This window comes from Phocoena sinus, chromosome 14, assembly GCF_008692025.1.
Source record: "Phocoena sinus isolate mPhoSin1 chromosome 14, mPhoSin1.pri, whole genome shotgun sequence".
NCBI lineage: Eukaryota > Metazoa > Chordata > Mammalia > Artiodactyla > Phocoenidae > Phocoena > Phocoena sinus.
In genome coordinates this window covers 79,980,948-80,004,949 of record NC_045776.1, presented here as the reverse complement: position 1 = coordinate 80,004,949, position 24,002 = coordinate 79,980,948, and the positions used below count along the sequence as shown (strand labels likewise).

The following is a 24,002-nucleotide window of genomic DNA, read 5'->3' as shown; positions in this document are numbered from 1 at the left end:
GGAATTGAAGGGTGTGAGAAGAGAAGTCAGCACAGGGAGTTGGGGGAAGGAAGTGCCAGAGAGGAGGTGAGAAGAGGTAGCATCCTGTGAACAAGACCTGTCACCTAGGAGAAGCCAGCAACCCCGCCCAGAGCTCCGTGAAAACTGGAAGAGGTCCTCAGAGACCATTTGTTTTAATAGAAGCTTCAGGGGTCAGACGAGGCGTCAATGATAAGCAAGTGAAGGTGTAGACCCTTCTGTTCAGCCAGCCTTCACTGAACACTTTTTATGTGCCAGGAAAACAGAAGGATCAGCAAATCCCACACGGTAGATTTCGGGGGTTAGGTTGGTGTTTCCCAGATGTGTTAGAGGTTAAACTGGTGGTGTGCATGATGATTTTGGGCAGTACACACACGGGCAGAACTATTTTAAAACATTTAATAGTTTAATATTAACTGGCGTATCCAAACCTGGCACTTTCACAGATGTTACTCTTAGAACGAAATGGAAGAAGGTGTATTTAAAATTAAATTACTTGGAAACAGTCACAAATTTACAGAAAAGTCACAAGTATAGTGTGTCAGTCAAGGTTCTATAGTATATATATATGATACATGCTATCTATACACATTGACTATACATACATGTACACATTGACTATACATACATACGCATATGTGTATGACTTACCTGACTGTGGGCGCTAGGAAGGCTGAAATCTGTAGGGCAGGTCAAGAGGCTGGAAGCTCTCGGGCAGAAGCTGGTGATGCAGTCTTGAGGCAGAATTTCTTCTTTCTCAGGGAAGCCTCAGTTTTGTTCTTAAGACCTTTCAACTGATTGGATGAGGCATACCCAAATCATCAAGGATAACCTCCTTTACTAAATTAACCACCGCCTACACAACAGCCTCACGGCAACACCTAGATTAGTGTTGGCTTGAATGACTGGGTGCTAGAGCCTAGCCAAGTTGACACACAAAACTATCACATATAGTATCAACAACTTCCTTTTCCTGAACCATTTGAAAATCACTCACCAGCCCGATGCCCCATTATCTCCAGGTACTTCAGAGTACATTTCCTATAATAAGGACGTTTTCCCGTGAATGACAACACAACCATCAAAATCAGGAAATCAACCATGATAAAATTACCACCATCTAATCCTCAGGCCCCACTCAGGGTTCACCAGTTTGTTCCATGGTCTTTTAGAACAAAAGGATTCACTTCAGGATCCCACGTGGCATTTAGTTGTCCTGTCCCTCTAGTCTTTTCGGTCTGGAACAGTCCCTTCATTTCTCCCGGACTCTCATGACCTTGGCGACTCTGAAGATTGTAGGCCAGTTATTTTGTAAAATGTAGATTTGTCTGATGTTGCTCATGCTGAGATTCAGGTTCAGGCAGGATTATCACAGACAGAATGCTCTGTTCCTCTCATTGCAGCCCAACAGGTGAGTCTCAATTTCAGTTTGTCACATTCCTGAGGATGTCACTTTGGTATCTGCCGCACTTCTCCACTGTGGAGTTAACTCCTTTCCCCTTTGTAATTACATACGTATATTTTGGAAGGAGATACTTTCAAACTATGGAAATACCTATTTCTCATAAAACTTTCAATCCATGAATTTATTTATATCTGTATGGACTTGCATTTTCCTGTCAGTGAGTTACAATCCATTCCTGTCATAATATATTTTTATACTCAAATTGTCCCCAGGTTGGCCAATGAGAGAAAAGGGAACCCTCTTGCACTGTTGGTGGGAATGTAAATTTAGACAGCCACCATGGAGAACAGTATGGAGGTTCCTTAAAAAACTAAAAATAGAATTACCATATGATCCAGCAATCCCACTTCTGGGTGTATACCCAGAGAAAACCGTAATTCAAAAAGACACATGCACCCCAATGTTCATTGCAGCACTATTTACAATAGCCAGGTCATGGAAGCAACCTAAATGCCTATCGACAGACTAATGGATAAAGAATATGTGGTACATATATACAATGGAGTATTACTCAGCCATAAAAAGGAACAAAATTGGGTCATTTGTAGAGACTTGGATGGACCTAGAGACTGTCATACAGAGTGAAGTAAGTCAGAAAGAGAAAAACAAATATCGTATATTAGCACATATATGTGGAATCTAGAAAAATGGTACAGATGAACCGGTTAGCAAGGCAGAAATAGAGACACAGATGTAGAGAACAAATGTATGGACACCACAGGGGGAAAGTGGGCGTGGGGTGGGATGCATTGGGAGACTGGGATTGGCATGTGTACACGAATATGTATAAAATAGATAACTAATAAGAACCTGCTGTATAATAAATAAATAAAATTAAATTAAAAAAAAAAGAATCTCTTCAGGTTGGCTTTTGTGTCCTTTTGACATATTCCCCATCTTTGAGTTCTGTGTTGCTTTCTGATACAGCAAGATGTTCAGGCTCTTACACTTTTACTTTACCTGCCCCAGACCTGCAATCAGTCATTTCTCCAAGGACCTCTTTTTGTTTTGTTTTGTTTTGTTTTTGTTTTTTTTTTTTTTTTAAACATCTTTATTGGGGTATAATTGCTTTACAATGGTGTGTTAGTTTCTGCTTTATAACAAAGTGAATCAGCTATACATATACATATGTTCCCATATGTCTTCCCTCTTGCGTCTCCCTCCCTCCCACTCTCCCCATCCCACCCTTCCAGGCTGTCACAAAGCACCGAGCTAATATCCCTGTGCCTTGCGGCTGCTTCCCCCCAGCTATCTACCTTACTACGTTTGTTAGTGTGTATATGTCCATGACTCTCTCTCGCCCTGTCAAAACTCACCCCTCCCCCTCCCCATACCCTCAAGTCCGTTCTCCAGTAGGTCTGCGTCTTTATTCCTATCTTACCCCTAGGTTCTTCATGACATTTTTTTCCCCTTAAATTCCATATATATGTGTTAGCATACGGTATTTGTCTTTTTCTTTCTGACTTACTTCACTCTGTATGACAGACTCTAGGTCTATCCATCTCATTACAAATAGCTCAATTTCATGTTTTTGTTTTTAAGTGGAAAATGGTATTTAGAGGCCACTATCTGGGCACTAGGTGTTCTGATTGCTATTGGGATGTCATTGCTCCCAGACGCCTTTCAGTGGACAAAGCCAGGGAATACATGTACATGTATGCAGTATACCTACCTTCACACACACAGACACACACACATTTACATCTCTGTTTATTTCTGTATCTATCTCTATATGTTGAAAACCATGTGTTCACATCGACACTTCCAAGTCCAGTCCAGCTTCACAAGGTTCATTGTAATTTTCACACTTTCCATGTTTGTAACTCTCTTCTCTGATATCACCCTTAATATTTTTCACTTATTTTATGCACCTGTGTCCATCCAATCTACTGTGTTTGCTGCTTCCGCCTCCCCTTGGTAGGTTCAGATGCCCTGCTCTAGGCCATCCCTACACGTGATGACCTTCCTCACCTTGCTTGGACCAGTCACCCTGTTCTGGGCCACCATGGCTCTCCTTGCCACCTGTCATGGATGCTTACCTGGTGGTTTTTCTCCATCTCATGGCTTTAGGACTGAATTGCTCAGGAAGGGAAGGTAAAGAGAAAGAGATTTAGATTTTAAAGTAGTGAGTTGACTTTAAAGAAAGACGTTAAGTAAATAATTGGATACATATGCATCTGGCAAAAATGGTGAGCAAAGTAGGCAGAAGGGTGAGATTTGTGGAATGTTGGGCTAAGTGATGGCTTTTTTAAAACAAAACAAAACTAGAATTATCAGTTTAAGCAAAGGGCATTTTCCCCATCACACTTAGTTCTTTATAATTGTCTAAACAGTTTCTTTTCCCCCTAGGTTTCATATTTTGAGGAAGAACAGAACATATTATCTCAGAGCACAAGCCCTTGGATCCCCCGGTTACAGTATGCCTTTCAGGACAAAAAAAATCTTTATCTGGTGAGTCTTTCCATCTCTCTAGAATTAGTCTGGTGTTGCAATAATCAGATAGTACAGCTGTGGAATTCAATGTGGTTCTTGCCCACGTGGCCCACAACACCTCTCATTCTTTCTCATGCTTTCCTGACTTTCAGGTATCTTCCTGTTCTTCTTGTCTTAAATATGAAGAACTAACCCATTTAGAAAGAGCTTCATTTATTGCTGGATATTGTAGCTGTGGCTTACAGAGCAATAAGGGGAAGTCATTTATTTGGAAATAGTCTGCTGTTTCCTTTAACAGAATCTTGCTTTAAATTAAAAAAATTGAGATAATGCATAGTTATTATAAGAAAATGCAAATGCTGCAGAAATGTATGAAATAGAAGGGAACATGCTCTACCTTTCTTTCTAATCCCTTTCCCCAAGGAAACAAACGTTAATGGTTATGTATGTTCTTTCTGACCCTTAACCATGCCTTGCAGAAAAATATTTCTATGTCTATGCGTGTAACACATGTATATAGTTTGTTTTACAAAAATGGTATATTACTGTCTACTTTGCTCTTCAGCTTGCTTTTTGCGTTGAACGATTTGTCCCTGACATCTTTCCATGTCACTACATGCAGATCTGCTTCATTCTTTCGAGCAATGCCATGGTTTTTCCTGATGTGCCTGTAGCATAGCTTACAGAATGCTAAAATTCATTTTGGGGCCTTGTTTAGGTTCTTGGGGGTTTAGATTCCTAAAATTAAAAAGGTATCCTAAAAACAATTTTTGTTCTTGATTCAGCCCTTAAAACAAGACTATCCTATTACATTGAATGGAGATAAACTTTTGTAAAGTTCACGTCAGAGAAAAGGGTAAGAGAGAGATGGATTCCTATTTGTCTTGAACCTCCACTGGGCATTTTGGGGGGACTTTACACCTTTATTTCTGACCTGGAATAAACAGTTTATTTGCCTTGGTCCCTAGCGCTACCCAGCCTTCTGAGCAAGGACATTCTCACACAGATGCACTGGGAGACCGGCCTTGCGCTGACCAAGTGCTCCTTCAGAATCAACAGCACACCTGTGGTCTCTGTGTCCTGAAACTTCCTTTCCTTGAATATTGTCTTGGAAGCTTTTCTTCCTTGACACATGGGGCTTGGAACCCTTTCCTTTGCTAATGACCTTGGTGTGTTTCTAGGCTCACTGGTGTTCTAGGACATTTGTTGCATACATGATATTTGTCTTGTGCTCTCTGTGTCTTGCAGAGTGCCCTGTGTTTGGGCATATTAACAGATTTATTCGTTAGCCTTCAGAAAAGCAGTTACCTTGACACAGCAGGCTCGCTGTTTGTTTGTTGTTGTTGTTTTGGACATTTTAACTGGAGCCCTGCAAATGATACAGCACACCAGCGTGTGAGCATAATGTTAGTTTTTGAGGCCACACAGCACACAGGCCATCCTGGAGCTAGGAAGGGCTCTGATTTTTGGCAGAAGTTGAGACTCCACAGATTGCTCTGCTCTGAAATCTTATCGTACTCTTCCTCTGAGTCGAAAAGCTCAACCTTTTTGATGTCCAATCTCATGCAGCTTCTTCTTCATAAAAGTAGCACTGTTGAGATGCTTTGGGACTTTCACACCATCATGGTCAGTTTTGGTAGAGGTGATGGCAGATTCTGAGTGTCCTGCGTAAAGGAACTCAGATGAATGAGGGCTAGTGGTCCAGTCCCAAGCGGCAAGCTCCTGCTCAGTTCCTGCAGGGATACCGCCCTCTGCTTGTCTCTGGGGTGGCCAGTGAGGATGGTCAGCGGGGCCCTAGGAGCAACACTCGTACTTGTTTTCATGTTGATTATAGTTGGGTTTTTTCCCCCACTGCTCAACAGTTTCCAAAGCATATCTCTGGGAGGGTGATATTTGGGCATTTTGAGAAGTTTAAACTCTTCAGTGTCACCCTTTTTATCCATACCAATTGGCCTTGTCACAGTGGTGAGAACCGTCTCTTTCTTTTTCTTAATTGTGGATTTGACTGCTGTGGACTTCTGCTTGGATATAACTTTTCTGGAATACCTTGTAGATTGGGAATACCTGCCGTTCCTCTGCTAGGACAGGCTTCCATCTGCAGGGGGCTTCCTGTTTTGGGTCTTTGGGCTGTGGGGCTTCCCTCTGGCTCTTGACACTGGCATTGGCATCCTTAGCTTAGGATGGTCTTCTCAGTTTTTCTACCCACCATCTTGGGAAATGGGACTGTTCTCAAAACGAGTGTTTTCTTGCATTCTGGTTGCCTCAGCACCTTGATACCTGGCTGCAAGGAGGTTTTTATACCCTTCTTAAGTAGCTCAATTGGGTATTACCAGTGGGGTCTTGTAATTATTTCCTTGCCTGCATTCTCTTTTCCAGTACTTTGGAATAAAATGCTTGCTAAGGGTACCGTTTTCATATGAAAAATCCAAACTTAGCATAGGAATTAAGGTATGATGATAGATCCACCGTCTCTTGTCTGCAATTCTGAAATACCCCGTACTCTGGAAAACCTCAAGTTATTTTATTACTTATTTGGCAGCAAGACCTGACTTGAGCTTTGTAGCAAAACCTGACCCGAACTCTTATTCATTCCCTTTAGAGTGACTGTTCATCCATTTTGCTGCAAGTTATGAGTATGTTTGATTACAGGGTGATATCCCAGGCCCTGCCTGAGGGTGTTGCATAATACAAAGCATACGCAACATTGTGCCGTCCTAAAATCTGAACGTTTCTGAATCTGGAGACACATTCTGCCTGTGGCAAGATAAGGGCACTGTACGTCTGTATTTGTGTTATAACGTACTGAAATTCCACTGTGCCTCTAGATCGTTAAACCTTTGAGGGTTGGGGAAACATACAAATCGTAGTAAACTCCCCTGGCAGTTAAACATTAATTTGTAATGCAGTTGTTGTTTAATTGAAGATATATTCTTTCGTTCTTTATTTTTAATATGATTGATGTTATTTTTATTTTTGGCTGCGTTGGGTCTTTGTTGCTGCATGTGGGCTTTCTCTAGTTGCGGTGAGCGGGGGCTGCTCTTTGTTGTGGTGCGTGGACTTCTCATTGCGGTGGCTTCTCTTGTTGCGGAGCACAGGCTCTAGGCACGCGGGCTTCAGTAGTTACAGCACGTGGGCTCAGTAGTTGTGGTGCACAGGCTCAGTAGTTGTGGCTCGTGGGCTCTAGGGTGTAGGCTCAGTAGTTGTGGCATATGGGCTTAGTTGCTCCGCGGTATGTGGGATCTTCCTGGACTAGGGATAGAACCTGTGTCCCCTGCATTGGCAGGTGGGTTCTTAACCACTGCACCACCAGGGAAGTCCCCAAAGATACATTTAAAATCAATGACATAGCAGCACTATTTACAATAACCAGGACATGGAAGCAACCTAAATGTCCACTGACAGAGGTATGGATAAAGAAGATGCAGTACATATGTACAATGGAATGTTACTCAGCCATAAAAAAGAATGAAATAATTCCACTTGCAGCAACATGGATGGACCTAGAGATTATCACACTAAGTGCAGTAAGTCAGACAGAGAAAGACAAATACCATATGATATCGCTTATTTGTGGAATCTAAAAAAATGGTACAAATGAACTTATTTACAAAACAGAAACAGACTCATGAACTTAGAAAACAAAATTATGGTTACCAAAGGGGAAAGGGGAGGAGGGATAAATTGGGAATTTAGGATTAACAGATACACAATACTATGTATAAAATAGATAAACAACGAGGACCTATTGTATAGCACAGGGAACTATATTCAATATCTTGTAATAACCTATAACGGAAAAGAATCTGAAAAAGAACATATATATATATATGAACTGAATCACCCCGTTGTACACCTGAATCACTGTAAATCAACTATACTTCAATTAAAAATAAAATTTTAAAAGAATCAATGAAAAAAATAGGATTCCATTTCCTGTGTATTTCTCGGTGCAGTCTCTTCTCTCCAGTGCTGTTTTTACTGTGGGAGTCCAGGCCGCCATCTTCCTTTGCCTGCATTCCTGCAACAACCTCCTAAGTGTTCTCCCTGCCATCTGTCTTGCTCTTTCCCCAGGTCTTCTCCACACTGCAGCCAAGCCATCGCGCTGTTAAAAACCTTCAAGACTCCCTGCTGCCCCCTGGATGAAGTCCAGACTCTTCCGTGTGGTTTACGAGGCCTTTTCCTCAGATGCCTCCAGCCTCAGTGCTCACATCTCTTTCCTTTCACTTTATATGCACCCTGAGCTTCCTTTGGTTCTTTGAACTTGCCTCTGACCTTTCTCCTCACTCTCCCGTCTTTCCACGTTTACCTGACTAACTCTCATTTCTCCTTCTGGGCTTGGGACAGATGTGACTTCCTCCAGAAACCCTTCCCGGATCTTCTGCCGTGGGAGGGGCTCCCTTCTGCTGTGCGCTCAGAGCAGCCTGTACTTCCTCTTCGTGAATGGGGGGCGGTTGTCTCCACCAGGCTACGCCCTCCACCAGGAGAGGGATGATTTCTCCCTTGCTTCCAGTAGAGCTTCCCCAAGTTATTGCTTAAGACATATTTATTGGATGAATGAATGATTAATTTCATAGAAATTTGATTTACATACAAATGTACTCAAGGTATTATGGAAATTGTATTACGTTAATAGTGTGAGTTTTGCTCTCCAAGTATGTAATTGAACGCAGACCCAGTGAGATTTTTAAAATTTGGATTGCAGTGCAAGGAAATTGAACTTCGATCCTTTTGAGTTTTGATGGTTAGAAATTGCCCATTCGTAGTTGCATACCAATGAGTGTGGCTTTCCAGTTTTTGCTACAGAAAATCATAGCAAAGTCCGTCAACGTCTGGTTTCATATAACAAGGCGAGTCGTGTATTCTATCACGTGGCCCACGGAAGTAGTACTTTGTTGATCGGTTCATGATGAAATCTGTTCAGTTCTGTTTAACAGATGCCTTCCCCAGGGTCCTTCCATGAAGGAGCTGATCTCCACAAAGAAAACATTGTTCTGCAACTCACCACTTGTAGCATTGTTGTAGCTAAATTCTTTGTGAGATTCATAAAGCTTCCTGGCTTTGTGCTGATACTTTTCATTCTGTGGGTCTTTTCAGTCTGCCCATGCTCTGCTGTTACTGCCTCACGAGTCTACTTTCCCTTCTGGGACCTTACATCAGCTTCCCTCTGTTCATTCCCAAAGTCTTTTCCCCCAGTTGCACACATGGGTGTATTAGTTAAGGTATAGCCTAAGGTCATGTAACAGAGAGACCCCCAGCAGGGTGGGGCAACCCTGTCATATGTGATGATTCCCTCCTGTGGCTTCCTGTGCTTTAGAATGTTGTCCTTTTTGACATGCTTGAAGTTGGGCCATTTCATGTCTGTGTTGCACGTGGCTGGGAGGAGAAAAGAGCAGAAAGGCAGAGCAAGCAAATTCCTTCTGCACAGGATGATGTGGAAGTGGGACACATCACTTCCTCTCACATCTTGTTGACCAGAACTTCATCGCATGTGTACATGTGTGTACTGTCTCGCTGCATGGCCTGTATCCAGCTAACATTCTTATTACTGTGGGAGAAGGGAAGAATGTATTTGGGGGATAAGTTAGAGTCTGGCACAGAGGTTAAAACAGCTACTTTTGTAGGTAACAGATGGGGTTAGATGCCAGGCCCCCAGCTCAACCTCTGGTGGTCTTCCTCATTACCTTTATACTGACACATCTAAAACCGTTTCTAACGCAACTGTGGTCCTATTTCCTGTCTTGCTTTCAACCACAGTCATGCAATTTCATGGACACTTCCCTTCCTATGTAGGAGTCATTTGGAGGTGGACTTTTTCTAGGCAATGACCCCATGGCCTGTGTGATCACCAGGCTCTGCTGTCGTTGAGGGTGGGAGAGAGTTAACAAACACAACTTCGTTGTTTTTTGTTTTAGTGAAATACAGCAGCTTATGATCATTGTGACAACGAGACGTGCTGTTTTGATCTCTTGGGGAAGATGATGCAGTTTTCAGGCATGTCTCAAAACTCACCAGTGTTGGTTGCTTCACAAGCTAGCTGCCCATCAGAAGGAAGCTGTTACTTAGAATATAGGTTCTTGTTTTATTCCTGTACCTTGCTTGGTCTCTCTGGAGTCATTGGCCTTTCCGGCTTCAATTTTCTCATGGGTGAAATGAAATATTAATATGTCTTATTGACTCCAATTCAGTTGCTGAGTGTGTTATTGCCTCAGGAGGTTCTTTGAATTATCAGTGCCTTTGAAGTAGTTTTTTTTTTTTTTTTTTTTTTTTTTTGCGGTACGCGGGCCTCTCACTGTTGTGGCCTCTCCCGTTGCGGAGCACAGGCTCCGGACGCGCAGTCTCAGCGGCCATGACTCACGGACCCAGCCGCTCCGCGGCATGTGGGATCTTCCCGGACCAGGGCACGAACCCGTGTCCCCTCCATCGGCAGGCGGACTCTCTGAAGTAGTTGTTTTTTGTGTTGGTCTTTTGAGGCATATTTCAAGTGCCGTGCATTTATTTGTTTAAAAATATTTATTTATTTATTTTGGCTGTGCCGGTCTTAGGTGCGGCATGCGCGTTCTTCGTTGTGACGTGTGGGCTTCTTAGTTGCGGCATGCAGAATCTTAGTTGCGGCATGCATTCAGGATCTATTTCCCTGACCAGGGATCGAACCTGGGCCCGCTGCATTGGGAGCACGGAGTCTTACCCATGGGACCACCAGGAAGTCCCCCTCCAGTGAGGGCATTTAGAGTCCCACCGTTTTCGGGGCTACAGTTTTCCTACGGTGTCCCGGTTTGCCTGGCCCACCTTCAGAGTTGCTGATCCAGTGGGGGTGGAGGTGGGGCCCAGGAATTTGCATTTCTGACCAGTTCCCAGGTGATGCTGCTGTTGCTGGTCTGGAGACCCCACTTGGAGAACCATTGTCCTGTAGCCGTAGCTAGTTTCTGGTTACTGCTTCTTGCTTCTGTTTCTTCAGTAATAGTGTACACACCTGAGACCCCTTTCCTTGCCCTCTCAGGCCAACGAGTGGTACCTACTCCCCTGCTGTTACTAGTCCCGGGGTGCCTCAGCATCCCATGTTCATTTCCTTTAACCTCACCCACACCTTTACAAATAGGCTTTTCCTCAATTAATGTCCTCAGTTACCTAGTTTGAGTGTGCGATTTCTTGCCAAGACTCTGGATGATTTGATGCTCAGTGAGGATTTTTTTGAACAGAAGGATGACTCAGGCTGGGATTCGTATTTTCTGAAATAAAGGGCCTTCACTCTTTTTCTCTTGGTCACCTTGCCCTTCAAAAAGAATAATTTAGGGTTTGTGCCAGGGGCCACTCTGCTTGGAGTATCCATTCCCTCCTCCCCCGTGCCAAAGATCACGAACACTGGGCAGGGCGGGTAACGATGCCAGTAGCATCCTTACATTTTCATGGCACTTTCAGTCATGCTGATTGTAGTGCAGGCATTTCAAGGACACGTTTCTAAGATGTGGCCAGCACGGTATGCCTCTGATGACACCAGTATGCAAATTGGGATAGAACGCTAAAGAACTATTACATATCTACCCCGATATGCACACATGTACATGCAAGCATGCGTGTGTATGTGCATGCGTGCGCACACACAACAAATACACACATTTATCCTTTGTTCCAGACACAACACAACTGGTGGGAATTGCCATCCCAGCACTCGGAGTATAGACGCAGACACCAGCAGAGAAGCTGCTGCTTCTTCCAAACCGAACACATGTAAGATTTGCCCTTTAATTAGCATCTGTAACTGCTGCCGTCAGAAGGGTCTGTCTCTGTTGGCCGGACCGTCTTTGCTTTAAGAGAGCAAGTCCATTATAGCTCCAAGCCGGGCTGGTCTGTCAGCTGCTGTGCTTTCTCTGCCATCTGCAGGGTTGTCACATTGTTCAGGGCTGTTTCACTGTAGGGCTGTTTTCCGTCTTCTCGTCTCCCTGGTCTCTGATTACCATGCCTTGGTGATCACTCTTGGGGTGGCCTGCAGGATCGTAGCTTCAGTGCTCATGGACTGGTTATGTTCCAGCCCTTTGTTGCCAGTGATCTTGTCTTGATACGCGGAATGGCTCCAGGAAGTCAGTGGAGAAATGTAAGCAGCAGAAGTGAGGGGTGTATTGAAGCCAGGCTTCATACCGGGGCGCCTCTGCTGTAGAAGCGTGTCATTTAGTTGCAGTTAAGGACCCGTGATGCCTCCGCAGCCTCATCAGCATCGGGTCTCAATAAAATGCTGGCTGGAGACCTCCCTGGCGGTCCGGTGGTTAGGATGTTAGGACTCCGAGCTTCCACTGCAGGGGGCACGGGTTTCATCCCTGGTCGGGGAACTAAGATCCCGCATGCCATGCAGAGTGGGCCCAAAAAACCCAAAAACAAACAAAAAAAAGAAACTAATAAATGAAAACATTAAAAAAAATAAGTTCTGGGTTGGCTGCATCAGCCTCACCCCAGTAGCTCCTTAAAAATGCAGATTCCTGGACCCCACCCCTGGAGCTTGTCCATGAAGTCTGGGGTTGGTCCGTGGACTCCACGTTTTTAGCAAGCTCCCTGAATGGTTGAGATGAGGAAGAGACATACTTCACCCTTTCATACTGCTGAATTCTTTTTTTTTTCCTACTAGAATTACAGTTCCACGAAGGCAGGGATTTTGGTCTATTTGACTGCCTGCTGTTTTCCTGATATCTGGAATAGTGCCTGGCACATAATAGGCACTCACATATTTATGTGGATGAATGTGTTTTATCCATTTAAAAAAAGTGCTTCCCCAGGTGATTCTGGTGTACACACAGGTTTGAGAAGCTCTGCCCTAGAGGACTTGCCAGTTTTCTTGGGTTAGGAGCCACATTTCTGGGGGGAACATTGCCTCCCTGGGCATCTCTGAATAGTAAAAATCAGGCATGGAGTCATTTTGGGGGCAAATCCAAATGCTGTGAATGGACTGGCACAGCCTGGGTGGTGACTTTGGTCTAATTTGTTCATCAGTTCTGCTGACCCCAGTCTTTGGTTTACAGCATGTCATTTGGTATGAAGACTTGAAAACTCTTGCTTTGTGACTTGATGATGCTTTTGGAGCCTCTTTTTTCTTTTCTTTTTTTTTTAAATGAAGTCTAGTTGATTTACAGTGTGCTAATTTCTGCTGTACAGCCAAGTAATTCAGTTATACATATATATTCTTTTTTTCATATTCTTTTTTTTTTTTTTTTGCGCTATGCGGGCCTCTCACTGCTGTGGCCTCTCCCGTTGCGGAGCACAGGCTCCGGACGCGCAGGCTCAGTGGCCATGGCTCACGGACCCAGCCACTCCGCGGCACGTGGGATCCTCCTGGACCGGGGCACAAACTGGTGTCCCCTGCATCGGCAGGCGGACTCTCAACCACTGCGCCACCAGGGAAGCCCTATCATAAGATATTGAATGTAGTTCCTTGTGCCACACAGTAGGACCTTGTTGTTTATCCATTCTATATATAAAAGCTTACATCTGCTCACCCCAACCTCCCACTCCATCCTTCCCCCCACCCCCTCGGCAACTACCAGTCTGTTCTCTATGTTTGTGATTCTGTTTCTGTTGCATAGATAGGTTTATTTGTGTCACATTTTAGATTCCACGTATAAGTGATATCATGTGGTATTAGTCTTTTTCTGACTTACTTCACTTGGTATGATAATCTCTAGTTGCATCCATGTTGCTGCAAATGGCATTATTTCATTCCTTTTTATGGCTGAGTCGGATTCCATTGTATTTATATACCACATCTTTGTCCATCTATCTGTTGACAGACATTTAGCTTGTTTCCATATCTTGGCTATTGTGAATAGTGTTGCTATGAACATAGGGGTGCATGTATCTTTTTGAATTAGAGTTTTGTCCAGGTATATGCCAAGGAGTGGGATTGCTGGATCGTATGGCAGCTCTATTTTCAGTTTTCTGAGGAGCCTTCCTACTGTTTTCCATAGTGGCTGCACCAACTTACATTCCCACCAGCAGTGTAGAAGGATTCCCTTTTCTGGAGCCTCTTGATCTGGTACCGTTTTGAAAGTGCAAAAGTGTTTTCTGAAAGTGTCCAAGTCCTGGTTCTTTATTATTTCTTTATCCTCAACAGCAAGGTCGATGAAGCTTGGCTTGACCACACACAAGCTATCTTCCCTTGGGCTCCATTCATCCCAGGATGAGTGACTGTACCCTGGTAAGATAGTTTGGGGATGGGGTAACATCTTGGGGTAGCCAAATTTACCCAGTAAATGCCCAAACTAAATTCTCCTAATGGTGTATGGTTGGAATTTGCAGTATGGTAATCTAGGATCTTGTTGGTGGGTCAAGTCTGATTAGGTTCTTTGATAAGGAGGTTTGTCATTTAGTACATCTTTCTTGACCTCATGTTGCAGAGCATGCTGCCTAGCAGCTGTTGTCATTTTTGTTGCTTATTAATGAGCGCTTTTGAAGAAATGGAAGATTGTTTGACCAGTCAAAATTGTTTGACTAATCTAGTTTGGGCGGGAATTTTCAGCTTAGGAATTTGGATCTTCTGAATAGGAGCAGAGAATATGTATCTTTTTGCCTTTCGAAGAGATGGCTTTGATTTTCTGAACTATTTTTCACGAGTCATTATAAATAGAATCTTCAGGAGTCACCGCTAAGTGTTAAATAGTGGTCCGTTCGTGAGCTCTTAAAAGTGGCCAGCAGTTGCTACATGCTGGACTTTCTCAGCCTTAAACTCGCAAGCCGTTCTATTTTTTTCACATCTTTAATAGAGCCCGATTAGAAAATTTATAACTGCAACGTGTCGTCATAAATATGCATTGTTCTTCTTATATTTTAAGACATTTTGGTTCTAAAAGCATGAGTACTTCCATTATTATGTGTGAATTTTCTTTGTGTGTGTGGATATTTAAGACCTTTATAATGACAATATATATTTAAAACAGACGTAAAAAATTAGCATTCACCCGTGTACCCAGGGCCTGTGGAGAACCAGGCTGGGACACGTGGGTGAGCTACAGGCAGCCAGGTGCCTCCTGCTGGCTCTTTGAGGACCGGCACGAGCAGCTTACGTCTGCCAAGACTTTGGGGAAAATAAAGTCTGCATGTCAGCTGCTGCCCCTTCTCAGTGCTGCTGTTCTTGTTAGTTCATAAATCAGTTTTTTTTTTTTCCAGCAGTTGCAGTGCAAATGGAACCTTAGATCAAATTGTCCAGTATCTGCTTGAGTATCTGCTACGTGTAAGATGCCAGCTGACGAGGGGCCCTTGGGGAGGGCATGCAAGTCACTGGCCCCTCCCAGGGTCCCCGGTGTGGGGTTGACCTGGTGCTAGGTAGAGTCTTTACTGGACCAGGCTGGGGCCTCTGGGGACATGTACAGATGCTCCATATCTTACTTGACTAGAACTTTCTTCTAATTCTGGACTGAAAGCAAACAGAAGTTTGGAGGAGGATGAAGAGAATTCACATCCCAGAGTTGGCTTCTAGAATGCAGTGGTTTGTGAGATTTAGTGTTTTTTTTTTTTAAAGACTTTTATTTGAATCTTGCCTCTTTCCAGAAAGGGTTTGAGACAGCTTAAAATAAAAGACATTTAAAGTGTGGCTATGAGCCACGCTTTAAAATGGGAAATCAGAGCAAAGGACAGGAGGGGTTGACGTGGATGCAGAGACGGTCAAAATGGGTCCCATCTTCTCCCAGCCAGAGCGGAGAGGATGGTGCCGTGAATTCAGGGAAAGGAAAGGACTCGAACAGCAGTGGAGGATCTCGTGGCCGCCAGGCACAGCATTGCGAGGGACTCAGTCTTATCCCCATTTTACAGAGGACAAAACTGAGAGGCAGAGAGGTGAAGTCACCGGGCTGAGGTTTGACGCCTCTTGGGCAGATGAGCCTCCAAGCCTCGTGTCGACTCAAGAATGTCACCCCCGGTTATCATCAGACGGAGGAAGGATTTCAGTTTCTTGGGGTGGAAGACTTTCTTTTGCTAATCAAACATTTTCCCTGAGGCTGTACTTTATATTCTTCCAGGTTTTTTCCCTTAAGTATATACTAACAAATGTAATATATGTTTTTTTAATCACAAAAAAGTTTTACTGTATCCTCTTTAGGGCATCACTATATATCATCATAGATGGCTTTCCATGGCAGAATGAATAGATCGAGTCCATTCATTTTTAGTATCTGCCTCTTGTCCCATAGTTTAGATAAATCATATTTTAGCAGTCTCTTAGTGATGGCTGTTTGGGTGATTTCCAGGGTTTCTTTTTCCCATGTTACAAACAATGCTTCATTGAATCTCTTTATCTGTCTATCTCCAAACTATTGTAAGTTCCTGTAAAATAAATCATCGGAAGCAGAATTACTGGTTCAGAGGGTATATGTTCATACTTAAAATTTTTAACAGAGATGGTCAGGTTGCCTTCCACACTGACTGTTTAAGGAATAGATTGTATCACGTTTATTGCCCATCTCCTATATTCTGCTGGGTGCTGAGGGAAATGCAGAAAGGATGCAAGAGGATTTCTTGCCCTCCAGGAATTTCTGTCTATGCTATGTACCTAATCCCAGGGAATGTCTGGGGTGTCTACTTGGGTGGGTGGGTGAGTGGGTAGATTTAATTCCACTTTTCAAGCTTGCCTTGCAAACATTGCACATGGTGTTTAGGATTCATCTTTCATTGTATTGATTCTCTTGGGTAACGGGTGTAATTTCCTTAGGGCAGGGACCTTGTCCTACATGACTTACAGTATGTCTCATACATCTTCATTGCTTTGTGGAGACATTGTAATTATAACATGTCAGGTAGTATTCGAGGATCCAGTTGAGAACATTCCCCCTTTTTTGGGTGTATGAAGAATTAATAACTTTGGCATTCTATACAGGTCATGGAATATCAGCCTGGAGGGGATTTGCTGTCACTTTTGAACAGATATGAGGACCAACTAGATGAAAATATGATTCAGTTTTACCTAGCTGAACTCATTTTGGCTGTTCACAGCGTTCATCAGATGGGATATGTACATCGGTAAGTGAGGCTCTCTGGTAGTTGACTGGGGATTTGTCTGTATCACCTAAGAGTTCCTAAAATAGAGTGAATGATTTCAGCATGAAAATAATGCTTCATCCAATTTCTAGCCCATCTTCACCATAATTTACTGAAAGCAAATTTTCCAAAATGGCAGATGTTTCAGCTTACCCATTCAATGGCGAAATAGATCTAAAATTGTGACATTCTCACGTTTGCTGGTAGGATCTGTCAATGCGCCTAATAAGACCGGGAACTCTTGCATGGGTTCTCTGGGTGCTGTGGTAGGAAAACTGAATTTGAATTGTGCAAGGAGGCAGCTTATCCCGGAGGAACAGAAGTGGGTGTAGTTATACTTCTGACCTTGCCCGTTAGTAATTGACAAAGGTGTGCCCCCGCATCCTCGGTTGAAAAGTGTTTCTTTACATCTTCACTCAGCTAGTGTTTTACGAGCATCTGAGAATGTTGTGGGAATGGAATGATGGTTAGACCAGGAACCGCAAAATCCTGAATAGTGTCTCAGTTTTTCCACTGACTAGCCACATGGCCTTGGGCACATCCCCTAGCTTTTTGTGGCCTTAGCTCTCCTGAGGTAAAATGTGTGTTTCGAGGAGGAATAATCCATCTAATAACATTTATTTTGTTCCCTTTCCTTCTCTGCTTCCCTTCTCCTTCCTCCCTCTCTTTCTCCCCTCCCTCCCTTCTATTCTTTCTCTCTCATTCTTTTACTTAAATTTGTTTTGCACAATGCTTATTATGTATGTCCATCAGTAGGGAGGTCTGTATGGCAAAACCACAGACACGAAGATTCGTGGCTGAAGCAAGATCCTAGGTTAGCAGTTGCTTGATGATTGTCATGGAGAAGATAACACTAATTTGTGGCCTTGATTTTCTTACAGAGACATCAAGCCCGAGAACATCCTCATTGACCGAATGGGACACATCAAGCTGGTGGATTTTGGATCAGCTGCTAAAATGAACTCAAATAAGATGGTAACAAAATAGAATAAGATAACTTAATAGAGCTTATACTACAAAGTGTTCTGAGGTCCTCATAAATTTGGAAAACATGGGATAAAGTTTGAGCGACATTCTGGAGCCCTCATCTGTCAGTGTGTGAAATGATTTCTCTGCAGGGTGGGTGGGGATGGGGACACAGAGCGATTTTCCAGACTTACTTGATCTGGTACCCTTTTACATAAAATACCTGTTAATACCCTACAAAACATTTTTAGGAACATTCTTATAGTTTGGATTAAAAGATGGGAAAATGCTTATTTTGTTTTTCCCTTCTTTTTCCTTGCTTGTTAATAGATTGTCTTCTGTTACATTTCCTTTTTCACTTTAAATATTTTGATGAAATGTAACCTTATTTATCTCAAATCCTCTATTTCCTATGCAATGAAATTGAAAGTAATCACCAGAGAATTTGAATCAAGCATTAAGCTTTAAGAACCAAGTACTCAAAATGTCGATTCTAAATCCTGGACCTTTGGTAAAAATTAAGCTGTATTCCACATACTAATAATTATTAAGCTGTATTCCATGTGCTAATAGGAAGGCAAGAGGGTAGCTATTGAGGTCAAGAGTGAGAATACTTTAGGAAAAAGATAAAGTAAAAGATAATTAGAATTTAGAAACCTAATAAAGTTGGTACATACTAAAATGTAAATTTTCAGGTCAACTATGCAAAAAAATGGTAAGTCTAAGAAAAAATTGACTTAGATTTTAAGACTAACTTCCCAACTGAATCACTTGGTGATCTGGACAAATCCTTAGAAACTTGGGCTTTTATTCTTCCTCTAGAAAATACTGGCTCTAGTTAAAATGCAGAAATGAAGAGGTGAGGGGTGGCTGCTCTTCAGAATGCCTCCTGGGTCTGAGAGTTTAGTCCTTACGAAGGGCAATATATAAAATTTCCTTTTTTTCCCTCAAGTTCCTTGGAGGAAAGGTGGGTATTATTATGTTGTTGTGAGGAAAAGGATCCGGGTTTTGTTAACTGTTTGCATTCCAGGGTTTGGCCTCCCTGTTCTGCAGATCTGAGGCCCACTTGACATAACTTCTTTCAGATTCAGGCTCTTGGAAAAACAGGCTCCTTACCTTGTCTGAGGTCAGGGTTTTTCCACCTTAGCACTGGCTGTTTTTTATCCCCCCCCCCAGATTATGTGCTTATAATCTATTACACTTGATCATTACATTAATAATTAGATTAGAGTATCAAAGAATTTTATGTTTTAAAAATTATGTGCAGGGCTTCCCTGGTGGCGCAGTGGTTGAGAGTCCGCCTGCCGATGCAGGGGACGCGGGTTCGTGCCCCGGTCTGGGAGGATCCCACATGCCGCGGAGCGGCTGGGCCCGTGAGCCATGGCCGCTGAGCCTGCGCGTCCGGAGCCTGTCCTCCGCAACGGGAGAGGCCACAACAGTGAGAGGCCCGCGTAACGCATAAAAAAAAAAAAAAAAAAAATTATGTGCAGGGCTTCCCTGGTGACGCAGTGGTTAAGAATCCGCCTGCCAGTGCAGGGGACATGGGCTCGAGCCCTGGTCCGGGAAGATCCCATATGACATGGAGCAACTAAGCCTGTGCGCCACAACTACTGAGCCTGCGCTTTAGAGCCAGCGAGCCACAACTACTGAGCCTGCTCTCTAGAGCCCGTGAGCCACAACTACTGAAGCCCGTGTGCCTAGAGCCCATGCTCCACAACAAGAGAAGCCACCGCAGTGAGAAATCCGCACACCACAACCAAGAGTAGCCCCTGCTTGCCACAGCTAGCGAAAACCACACGCAGCAACGAGGACCCAATGCAGACCAAAAAAAAAGAAGAAACAGGCATGAAAAATTAGGTATTCAATTTAGTGGAATGAAGTACAGAAAAAAAGTTAAATCATGCAAAGTTTTATCATCTGGGATTCAAAAACCTATACCTTGCATTAATGACCTTAATAAAATCAGGCATCTGGAAATAAAATGAAGCCTAGATATGTAGTCAGCACCTCTGACATTTTGGTCTAGCAAATTCTTTGTTGGGGGTCGTGCTGTCCTGTGTATTGTAGGATGTTTAGCTGCATCCCTGGTCTCTACCCACCGGATGCCAGAGGCACCCTCCCCTCCAGTTGTGGCAACCAAAATGTCTCCAGACATTGCCCAGTGTTCCCTGGGGGACAGAATCACCCGTGGTGGAGAACCTCGGCCGTGGACTGAGAAGCATCAGAAGGCTTATCACTTCGAGCTGGCAATGTGTGTTTGCGATAAGAAAACCTACTGAGAAAACTCCGTTATGATCCAGAGTCACTGCTTGGGAAAGAAATGGGAATAAAGAGTAAGGTCCTATCTCTGCATCTGGAATCGCTGTCTTCAGAGCCCTCGGTGGAGAGACAGGACTCCTCTTCATTTTAAATGTCTATTTTTCAGTGCTGCAAACTGCCCTTTCCAATTCTGCGAGCGGTAGCAACACTCCCTTCAGGCGGGGAGCCTCCGGAGGCACTCAGGTTTATTTGCCGCTCGATGGTCAAGGAGATAATGGCCCTCAGTCCTACACACTTGAGAATGTTGTAGCTCCTCTCCTCTTAGAGGATAGCCTCCCCAGCACTTTGTGCTCGTAGGGCCAGAATGTGACAAGCAGATGAGAAGGAATTTTAGCATTGCTTTAAGTGCAAAGGCCCTTTTGTTATAAAAGATCAACAATTTGCAATCTAGATCAAGTATGGATATAGAATTATACTTTTCTTTTTTTTGTATTTTTGATCAGCGATGGTGGGTGAACCGTGTTTCCTTTAAATAGAATGTTTTATAGGTCTAAAGTAGGTTTTAAAAGTTTTTTTTTAGTACTCAAAATATACTATGTAAAATATAGTTCACACTTGCTGAAATTGTTGTATGTTACCTGAAATCCATTCATCCTTTTCCCTACCACCTGCCACATATGGTCATTGTATTTTGGATATTTGTGAATCTTAGATCTGTTGAGTTTCCCATCTTCCATTGTCTTTATATTTAAGCTTTTTAGCCAGAATGTTGCTTGGGAGTATTTTCATTATGTTCCTCCAGGTGGACCATACTGCCTGGGAGTTTGGGTGTTGAGCAGAGATGTCACCCACTTCACCTTATTAGAATCTCAGAGAATGGCAAACAGCTAACAGTTCCAGTCTGTCTCACTCAGCCCTTGTGAAAACAGTTGTAAGGAGATTATAAATAAAGAGCATTATATAGCATGTTAAGAGATAATCACTACCATTTAGCAGTTGGAAACCCATAGGAGATAGCCCTTTTTGAGATTTATGGAGGAGTGAAAAGATTTTATTACTTTTCCATGAGAGGAACAACATAGCGAGAATATTTTTTCCGGCTGCTTCTGCAGGTGTATGTTTACCCTGGGCAGCCAGAGGAGTAAAGTTAGGTTTGAAACAGTTTTACGTATAAGCATTTTTACAGGAAGGGGATTGGGAGGAGGAAGACTGGTTTTCTTAGCTTCTTCTCCATCTGCTTTCTGCTTGTAAAAGAATCTGCTGGGTTAATCCCCTCCTTCCCTCCTTTCTTTTCTTTTCAACCCTCTGTCTCTCGAAAATGTGACAGACTCTTCTGTCTCCTAGTCATTTTATTGTTGTCTCCTCCTGAACTGGTATATTTTCTTCCCTGTCAATACAGGGAAAATTAAAGTTCAGTAAAACTGGGGCCTTGTCAGATGGTTATACTGCAGTCAGGCTGCGCTCCTAGTACACGGTCCCACTTTTAATATCTCACCTAGAGTAGCTGGCTGTGAACTGCCACCAGAGCATAGTGAAAGGATCTTGCAAAATCCTTATCAAGATGTGTCAGATTACATGTTGAACAGGTTTAATGTACTTGGAGGTCAGTAACTAATGGAAACTTAGGAGCCATTCATTTTCATTAAAAGTCTTTGTTAATTGATATTAATTACTGTGGTAGGAGAAGTACAGAAAGCAAGCTAGGGAATTTTTTTTTTAATTTTGGAAATTTACAAAATTGTTAGACATAAATGTGTATAGTCACATACCTGTTATGGGGCAAAAACAGTTGCAGAGTCATCCAACTCTTTGGTAAGTCTAACCATTAGTTTGAAAATGAGGCATTGACAGTTTATACCTTTTGCTGGGTCGTGCTGATAAACATGACCCAGTCAGCTTCCTTTCAATTCTTTGGTTGTGAGTAAGTGACCAAGCCCTGGGAGCTGCCATCTCCTAAGGATATTCAGGAGAACTGAATATCCCCAAACAATCTAGTGTGATGATAAAATAAAATCTAATACATAGAAATGATGAATATTTGAGGATTGTGTATTAATGGTTTTGCAAAATAATTAGGCATAAATGGTAAGCATTTAATCAACTATACAGTGGCATTACCAATACCTAGTCAAACCAAGATGTTAACAGTTTTCCTTCTCTTGTTTTGATATTTTAAAGATATTGTAAAACAACTATACCCCAATTAAAAAAAAAGATATTTATTTCTAGTTGTCAGCATTCAGGATTTTTTTTTTCCTCCAAAATCTTGTAATTTAATCTCAGTTCTGTGCTGAGCTCATTAACACACACACATTAAAAGACAGGAGTCTTGGCTCAAGCTTCCCAAAATCAAGGCCTCCCCTTGACCAAAGCTACACTCAGTTCCTCAAGCTTAAGGTGTCCTGTCTTAGACCAAATATTTTCTCCTCTCTCCTCACTTTAGTCCCTCAGCACAGGCCTGTGGGTTTCTTGGGTGGCATGACCATCTAACTTGCCCAGGCATGCGTTTGCAGTGGAAGCCCTATTGCTCAAAGTGATGGCTGACTGGTGTCAAGAATAACAGTATCGCACTGCTTTCTGGGTTTAGGGTTTGAAAAAAGCCTGTGATGGGCCTGAGGGAAGGGGTGAAAAGAGAGGGAGTAGGGACAATGATTTTGTTTCCTATAACAATGGGTCTTTGAGGCAGAGGAACAGACCAGATTAAAGTTTCGGGCTGGAAGAGCTTGGGTCTTCATCACTGGGGAAAGGAGACCTCTTAGCATCTTCTCTAAACATTGACTTTCCTCTCAATCTCCATTCAAATCAAATCAAAGCAAAGCAAAGCAAATTGACTTTCTTGATATAAAGCGCAGCCTTAAAGGTATGTGGCCATACCTATAAAATCTCTCAGCTCACTCAGGGGCAATTAACACCCTTTAATGGGGAGAGAGTTCTTTTGCACCATGTAGCTGGTGCTGTGAGAGAAGCCTTTTTAGATGTAGGGTTATTGGACAACTGGTCAACCCAAAACAGGCCCTCTCTGTTTTGATGGGGAATAAGGTTAGAGAGGTGATCCTTAGACTTCAAATTTCATGATTCAATAAAACTTCAAGACAATTTTGAAGACCAAAAGTTTGCCAGCTTACTAGGTTGCCTAGGAAGGAGTGGGGGTGAGGGGCAGAAAACATACCCTTTTCATCTGCATCATTTCAAGAAACAAAGTATGTTTAAACACTAAACCAGTCAGAAGGACAAATTCTCAGAAATAAGGACAGTTCTTTAAATGGAATATATTAGCTTTATAAAAAGACCTCGTACATTGTCATGATATTTCTTTGTCAAGGTCAGGTGCTTCGGTACCATAGGATTGGAGGGCTCTGTGTCTCTGAACAGTGGGGAGGGAACCACAGAAATGGGATTTCGGGGTGAGGAAAATGAACTCATTAACATTTGACCTCTGGTAGAAATTATTTATCATGTCTTGCCCTGCGGGTGGGCCGAATAGGAATGTTGGCTCCAAATATTTAAACTTGAGATACAACACATGCTTGCAGTATTGTGTTGCCAGCTAGCTGCCAGTTTTTCAATAATGAGTAGATCTTTTAGATTCATCTTTACATGTTGTTATCGTTTTACTGTTTTCATACGTAAGAGAAGTTCTGTCATATCAGTAAGATGTATCAGGAACGACATCTTCCTTTGTAGGTATATACCCAATTCTCATTTGTGTAACTAAATGTATGTATCATCAACAACCCTGGGCCCTTTGCCTTTGGATTATATTATGTGTTTTTTTTTTTTTTTTTAAGTTAGTGAATCATTTGCTTTTCCTGGTGCTGTGCCACTTGACAGAAAGTTCAAGTGCCTGGGAGAA

The 24,002-nt window shown here is 42.8% G+C and overlaps 1 protein-coding gene across 8 annotated transcripts in view; it reads left to right on the top strand.

Moving 5' to 3' along the window:
- CIT (citron rho-interacting serine/threonine kinase) overlaps positions 1–24,002 on the top strand; it is a 173,994-nt gene that overhangs the window by 17,224 nt on the left and 132,768 nt on the right. For all 8 annotated transcript variants that reach the window (XM_032654115.1, XM_032654114.1, XM_032654113.1 and 5 more), the window contains exons 5-7: positions 3,833–3,934; positions 16,764–16,906; positions 17,806–17,899. In XM_032654115.1, coding sequence (XP_032510006.1) covers positions 3,833–3,934; positions 16,764–16,906; positions 17,806–17,899 — 339 coding nt within the window. The remainder of the gene's footprint in view (positions 1–3,832; positions 3,935–16,763; positions 16,907–17,805; positions 17,900–24,002) is intronic.